Genomic DNA, 8,099 nt, shown 5'->3' with positions numbered 1-8,099 from the left:
ACTGTAAAGGATGAATTGTGTTTTCCTGGGACAGTGAGAAATGGAGCTAATCTCATGTGATAAACAATTCTGCAATATTGTCATCATCACCTACACTTGATATAAAATAAGGTTTTAATCAGTGCCGGTTCTTTTCTTGGCACAGCTGTTGTTGTTTTGATGACACATTCGGCGGGATATGAAAATCATCCACGCTTGGTGACCAAAAGTGATCTGTCTCATAAAAACCTGTTATTCTTGTGACTGGCCGTGCGTGTCATTTCTCAGCAGGTGGTGCGGCACAAGTGGAATGTCTAAAATGTATCTTGGTTTTATTGTACTGAGTGAGAATTACCTGTGTGATTCTTTAGAACCAGGGAGCCGGAAAGGTGTGTGTGTGTGTGTGTGTGTGTGTGTGGGGAAAAACCTCAACAAGGACGCGCTCACATATTTCCCAGACTGCATCATCAGCATCATCATTACGGCGTAGGCTGTGAGTGCTAAATGGTACTTTTAAGTCACATTTACACGTAACATTTAAAATGACCATGCAAGTTATACTCTGTGTGTGTGTGTGTGTGTGTGTGTGTGTGTGTGTGTGTGTGTGTGTGTGTGTGTGTGTGTGTGTTGTGAGCCTGTTTAAAGGGTGCCCCAGAGATTCATAATTGCAATTTCATGAAACTGAGGGACTCACAAGACATCACTTTAAAAAAGGTTGATCAAAATCAAAGCAGCACAGGCGGACACATCCAGAAATTTCATCCTACATTTCCCACAATGCAACCAAGTAGTGTCTTTCATTAAAGCCTGGTCACGCCAACATTTAAAACAGTGAATTCGATTCATTCCAATGGAATCGCAGAGATAAGTGCATTCATTCATGGGGCCAAAGCAAATCAGTGGAAATTCGCTGAACTTTGACCCATCAATTGAAGCCACTGGCTGCCAGCACACCATCTTGACAGTGCTGGCCAGAGAGGTGTAGCCTACAGTAGAGGAAGCTTTTGTAACTTATGAACTGTGTTGCACCGTTCACGTTAATTTAACCTCTTGTAATGGAGAGCAGTATGAACCGTTCCACATAGAGCTGATGGCACAGTTTCTTGAATAAACTGTGTGAATTTATATACAAATACAGTTCTTCACACACTTAGAAGATTATATTCATATGCTCTTTATTCAGTATTTGACATATGACATATTGAGTGCTGTTCCTTTTTCCACAAAGTACTTTCATGAGCAGCTCCGTTAGTGCAAGACGTTTACTCAGTAAGCCTCACCACAGAGCATGACAACAAACATGTCATGGAGAAGTTGGCTGATGAGCCTCATACCTGCCCTTAAATTCCAAGCATGCAAACCCTTCTACCAAAACCACATTACTGACAATGAGAAAGGCACCACTGCAGAAGAGCCCGGCATATGACCTGCATTAGAATGGGTATGTTTCCGATAATGCGTGAAGAGGAATGTGCAAAATGAAAGGTTGGCTGCTGCACGAGTAAAAGGGTCATTCTGAAAGGAAATGTGGAAGTTAAAGGGAAAGTAATTCCCTGCATGCTTAGCCTTATTAAATATGTAGCACAAAGGAAATGTGCTCTCTTTTACTCTTTAGCCAGACCCCCTCTGGCTGCCAAGCAAGTGGTGCATATCAGCCTGCACATTCAGGTAAAAATCCTAAAATGTGCAACATGGCCTCATAGAAAGGTTACTCCTGACAGGGAGTTATGATACACGAGCCATTTCTGCTGCTGAGCTTCTTCCCCTGACCTTGACCACCACAAGGCTGTCATCTCTTCTTCCTCTGCCATGAGCAAATACATACCCCTCTCTTCTGTACTCCCCACCCTCCCATTGCTTTAAATATTGAAGATGGATAATGGTGTTCGCCTTCTTCCCGAGACCAGGCAGAAAGCTTGGCGATGGAGAAGCAAGCACACTCATATGCAAAAGCACAGGCGTGCACTGAACACAAGGTGCCTCATTCAAGAAAAAAGGGGCATTGATTCAACTTTTAACCTAATCTAAATTTGATTTTTAGCCTGTTCTTTGCCTTTGGGGGCAATTTAGTTGTGAAGCGACTGGTTTCTACAACCGCTGAACAGTGATCGCTGTGGTTACACCTCCTACCATCAGATACATGTTTTCCATACCAGGTATCTTAGTGTCAACACCGTGAAGTAATCATTCCTCCAATTCTGACTTGTTAGGCATCAGTGGCCCCTCCCTGCCTTCTTAATCAAAATCCCCATTAAATCTGTAATGACAGCACAGATGTTGCATTACAGCAGGAAATAAGGTGCTGCTTGGTGTCATGCCATAATCACCATGATAATTATAATCACTTGAAGCCGATGGATGCTTTAATTATCAACTATTTCTGTCACCAGTCCTCACACCTGGGCAGCAGTGGTAGGGATTTGAAAGTGGTTAAGAATTTGATATTAGCTTGGACACAAACCACTTCATTATGTTTTATATCAAAGAAAAAAAAAACATAAAAACACACAGAATTTCGAGGAGAGTTTTTATTGTACCTTGATTTGTGATATGTCTTTAAAGGAAGCAGTCAAATAAAACAACACATTATACATTCTGAATTCATCCACCCTCCCAAAACAACAAAAAAACAAAGGCAACTGTTCAAAAAAATGCATCAAATTGCAAAAATTGAAAGACCTGAACAGTCAGGCCAACATAAATAACAAGCTGTCACCTTTTTAAACCAGAATAATGTGCAAACAAAACATCAGAATACGTTAAATAAATACAACTGTAAACTCTGCGATACAAACACCTATTTTTCAGTAAATAGTGCAGAAAACCTGGTGATCACAGTTTGGGAAGACTTTGGACAGTTGGTTGGCGGTGCTGGTGGTGTGTGTGTGTGTGGGAAAGGAGGGAGGGTTACATGTGGCAGACCAACAGATGGACACACATGGCTGACCATCTGCACGGACGACAGAGCTGGTTTGCCTTGACTGTTTTTTCTGGAGTTTGGGGGTTTAGGGAGATCTGTTGGCAGGTAAACACTGTCCTCCAGAGGAAGAAGACAAAGTAAGCACTGACAACAGCACCTCCAGAGTGCCTGTGACGGTGGAGATAACTAACTGACAACATCTCCATTAAGACTGTGGGTAATCCCACACAGAGATTAATATACTGTAGGGGGGAATAATCAGGATATGCAGCGCAAACGGCCTGATAAAGAAACATTATAAGCCATAGGAGGCCTTGAGACTGCAATAGGGGTCGTGTAGAGGTGTCAGTGAAAGGGATAAGTGGCTGTGAGTTAAGGGCCCTTTTAGTCAGGAGTGTCCAAATGGAGCCTGTGTGTTCAGGGGCCTCTGGACAATGACAGCGTTGGCCAAATCTGCCTCTTCTAGGCTTAATTCTTTGTCAGTGAGCTCCCGGAAAGGGAGTGATGTGGTCAGGACGAACGGCGGGCAGCTCCTCTGGGAACGTGCCACGAAATCTTGAACATCCGTGATCCTAGAAAAGAATCAGAGACTGAATTAAAGAAAAGGCAGAGTTAGAACTATTCCTCATGTCTGTTCCTTTCCAGTAAGGAAAGCATTACCGGCAAAATACTCTACTGTCTCTTGTGACACATGGTTTCTCTCAGAGCCACTATACTAGTAACATAATCTATTATTAATCACGACCGAGCAAAGACGAGCGATCCTATGGCAGGACTACTCCTCACACACTCGCTGAAGGTTAGAGGGGCTCAGTCCTCTCTATCCTTAAACTACAAACTCTGTTATATAAATGCTGCATCTGAGTTACGCAATCCCTCTCTGGGGATTTTATAGATCCACTCCGTTGCTACATCTCAGATTATGTTTTCTGCAGCCCCGTGCGCTGTGGCAGGGGATATAACATGCACCGTGCCTTCAACTCCAGCAGACTAGAACAAAGCATTACGTAATCCTCAAACAAACCCCCTCACCACCTCCCAAGCTAGTGCAAACAAAAATCTTTTGTCATTCCATGAACTACTTCTTCCCTGCGATGCTTGAGATTAGGGGATTTGCAGACAGTGTAGCAGGGGTAGGTTTAGAGCGAGTCTCTCTTTAATATGTAGATATTATATATGTCAAGCTCAGATGTGTTTGGGCCTTGACATTGTAACACATACCGATGCGATAGGTTAAACCTCTGCACCAATCTCCTGCCATCAGCCAACCAGATCTGCAGGGAGGTAACAGGAAGGGCGTGGTCTAGTGTTACCATGGGAATAGGAAGAGATTCTCCATCCTCGTGCACAGATGGTGACCTGGCCACAACTCTGGGCGCAACGCTGGGGATGGACAGAAATAAATATCAGATTAAGAGCCAGTTAAAAGCACATACAGCGCATGTATTGTTTATTTTTCTCAGTTAATGCTCCAAGGTGCAGGCAGACACAGTCTCACAGAAAATATTTTTGGGACCTGCCACAGTTTAGTATTCATACAGTGATGTTGGGAACATGTTGAGGCTTCCAGTTCATCAGGCTGACATTCTGCTTGGTCAGATTTGCTTATGGGTTTTTTGAAAGCTTGATTTAGAAGGACCCCTAGTGGTACAGAGTGGCATAGTATCCTGGACCTTGAGACCTGAGACAGACACTACTTGAATACAAGAACATCAACTCAACAGGTGCATTATTGATTATTTATGACAATTATCAGGCGTTTCTTTGCAAAATGATCATACACCAACATATGCAAAATTTTAAGTACTTTGGTCAACTCAGGTTGTTTTTAAGCATGATATATAAATAAACTTGCCTCCACTTGGTAATATCACAACAGAAGAATATCATAAGAACTTCTGCCTTTAGAGGGGACGTAATGCTTTGTATTAATGTTGGTGGATAAGAATCTCATATCTATAAAAATCATCTTCTTGATGATCAGTTAATCATCTTGACAAGCCAACATCTTTCAGAGGACTTAGAAACTTTAGAACCATATAAATGACATACGACCATGTAAATATTGCAAAAATGTTTGAATTGCAGCGTAGAGGACAGATTATAGATCCTTTATAGTGTGTGAGAAAATAATCTTTGTCAAGCACACATTGGATTTCTCTTACCTGCCAAGCCGGTATCCTCGGCCGCTGAAAGGGTGAAAGGCCTTTTTCTTGGGAACGTAATTTTCCTCGATCAGATCCTCCACACTGATCTCCAGCTCCTCCTCTTCTGCTCTGCTCTCCCACTCTGCTGGAAGCTCCCTGGGACAAATTAAAGATCAGGCTTGCCGTCTAGTCAGATCAATCAATATGACAAATGAGCACTAAGGAACATTATGCTTTATCTATCTTATGTCGCCTGGTTGTGGTCTGTAGGAGGGACATCTTTACTGCTAATTTCCCTGTGGGGACTGATGGGATTTGGCTGTAAGATCGAACCAAGGACAGACATTATGTTACATTTGAGCTACAAATAAGGCTCAGTTCTCTCTCTGCATACACTGCATGTATACAGCAAACTGTTCGTGTGATGTGAAGCTTTAAAAAGTTTGTCTGCATTTGGATTTCTTAAAAGTAAAAGTGAATCACCATTTTTGAGCTGAAGTGAAATCTGCAAACTAGTCAACCACCAGACAAACCTAACCCAGAGGCAAACTCAGTGACCCGTGTCTGTGGTCCATCTGCCCCGAGTGGGCATTTAAACAATGTAACACTAGTCTTGTCTATATAAGAAAAAGAGAACGAGAGACAATGCAAAGTGGAGAAAGAGTGAACGTGCAGAGAAAACTGAAAATAAAACTTTACTGGTGTTCATGTTATGTAGTTCTCTGTGATTCTGTAGCTTTGCAGTCTCTTTGAATGCTATCAAGGAAGCATTAACCTCCGTATAGCTGTAACGATTAGTCAATTAATCCACCGGTCGATCTAAATAAAATGAACTATTCTGCTAAATGATGAATCGTTTAATAATTTTCTACTAAAAAATGTCACACTCGCTGGTTCCAGCTTCTCAAATATGATGACTTGCTCCACTTCTGGATTTAATATTTAATGTTTTTGGAGTATACATCAGAAAAAACAAGGTGTTTGATGATGTCTCCTTGTGCTCTGGCATATTGTGATGGGCATTTTCACAATTTTCAATGTTTTATAGACAAAGTGATTAAGAGATTAATGGAGATGAATGAAAATGATCGTTAGTTGTAGCCCTGAAGCTGTGAGTTTTAAATTTACATTCATTAAACCCATAATGTGCACACATCTTACATGACAGGGATATACTATAATAACAGGGTTGTTATATAATCTTTTTATTAACTTCAGAAATAGTATGAACGAATCACCGATACAGGTTACATTTGTTTGTCATAGACACGACACTCAATACAACCACGAGCCAACAGAAGCATCTAGTAATGAAGCACAACACTGCAATAAAAGATAAAAGTAATAATATTATATTATATGCTGCTCTATCATTTGCTTTTGATCGGCTGGAGAATATTATGTGTCGCAATATCTGACCATCACACATCGCAGTCTCCTCCATCTTTAACTGCCTGTCAGCTGTGAGAGGAGCAGATTAGCTTGTTTCAGGCCAGAAGGAGAGCTGTTAAAAGCCAGAAATCTCAGCACTTGTCGAGGTAATTGTTAAGACACTGACATCAATCAACAACCCTGTCAGAAGTCGAGATATCATTGTCCTTTACTGCTTTAAGGTTGGATAATCGTACTTGATACATCTGCCACTCACCCCCTTTTGATGGCATCCAGGAAGTCTTGATTCTCTGGTACGGAGTAGCTGCGAAACTCCTCATCATTCACAGTGAAGCCGTCCTTCCATAGCCTCACCACCATCTCCACCTGGAAAGAGGCCCACAAAAATGACCCCTCTCATGTGCTGAAATCAGAAACTAAGGAAGGATCAGGTGGCCACATAGGTTTTAAAATGCCAACCTAAATGTATTTCCCTGCTGAATGTTTAATATGTTACAATATTACAGTATATGCGTGTTTGATATTCTTAGACTATATGTGCACAAATGCACTGTCAACACTCTCAAAAGATGCCTGTGGACTTAAAGCAGTTTTCCTGCGTCTGAGACGTGGCCCTGCAGATTTAGTGAGGTGAATTCGTGTCAGACCTTCGATGTCCCTGAGGCGTCGTAACAGATCTTCTCCACCTCATCGAGGAGGTCTTCTACCGAGAAACTACGCCTCATTGGAGCCTCCTCTTCGTTTTCTTCACTGACAACCCATTGAGAAATAGACGTGAGCAATTCAGTCATTATACATGTTATTGAATTCAGCCTGCAGTCATGGGTTTTATTGTACAGAGACCTTGCAATATTGACTTCTCAGTCACAAAAATGATAAATATTTAGGCTTGGCACATTACTGTCCAGCCTAATTGATCTTCTCATTCTAGAGGCTGCACACATTATACTGACCTACATAAAATCCAGTGGTTGAGTTGTATTGCTTGGTCCATATGACTTTTGGGAGCTCTTAAATCCAACGGTTCCATTTAAATATGAGAGATTTCGAGGAAAATAAAGAGAATAACGTGAAACCAATTTATTGTCACTTACCAGATTTCATGTTTCTCACCCCCCACAGTGTCAATCTCTTTCATGACGTTTTATGTTTCCCATCTATGAAAATCAAACCAAGACACAGTCACAACAGGGTTTATCACCTTTACAGGTACATTTGGTACATTTTAAGCTAACCTTTATTAGCTTCGCGGTTTATTATGACAATGTAATTCGCGTGGGCATTGTTAGTGTGCTATACTGCTATAAAAGCCTCAAAACTGATCATGTCATTTTATTAACTGCCTAAATCCTTGTCGATAAACAACCAAGCAGCCTGTAACATTATCGTGAATTATGTAAGTGGGCGGCTGAACGCCATGGACGTGCACAGAGCCAGCGACACGGGGCCTGTGTATAATACCGTGGATTATAAGCACATATACACACAGTAGATGCTCGTTTGCATGCCCGTATTAAGGTTAAGGTCAAATACTGATTTACCAGTCCGTGTTTTGGCAGTTAATCCCGGGCTACACATCTGCAGCCGTAAGTTTCAGGAAGCGTCTCCTCTGCTGAGCAATACGTGTGACGTCGCCGCGCCGTAAATCGACCCCTCTTGTC

At 41.8% G+C, this 8,099-nt stretch overlaps 1 protein-coding gene across 1 annotated transcript; it reads right to left on the bottom strand.

Annotated features, from left to right (window-relative positions):
• Positions 1-2,489: 2,489 nt before the first annotated feature.
• On the bottom strand, positions 2,490-8,099 carry ubxn2a (UBX domain protein 2A). Its single transcript, XM_076756791.1, has 7 exons — positions 7,980-8,099; positions 7,533-7,595; positions 7,086-7,188; positions 6,695-6,804; positions 5,065-5,202; positions 4,121-4,282; positions 2,490-3,471 (listed from the first exon to the last, which is right to left on the bottom strand). The coding sequence occupies exons 2-7, from the start codon at positions 7,574-7,576 to the stop codon at positions 3,288-3,290; spliced, it is 741 nt and encodes a 246-aa protein (XP_076612906.1). The 5' UTR covers positions 7,577-7,595; positions 7,980-8,099; the 3' UTR covers positions 2,490-3,287.

This window comes from Chaetodon auriga, chromosome 18, assembly GCF_051107435.1.
Source record: "Chaetodon auriga isolate fChaAug3 chromosome 18, fChaAug3.hap1, whole genome shotgun sequence".
Classification (NCBI taxonomy): Eukaryota; Metazoa; Chordata; class Actinopteri; order Chaetodontiformes; family Chaetodontidae; genus Chaetodon; species Chaetodon auriga.
This window is presented reverse-complemented; position numbering and strand designations above follow the sequence as displayed.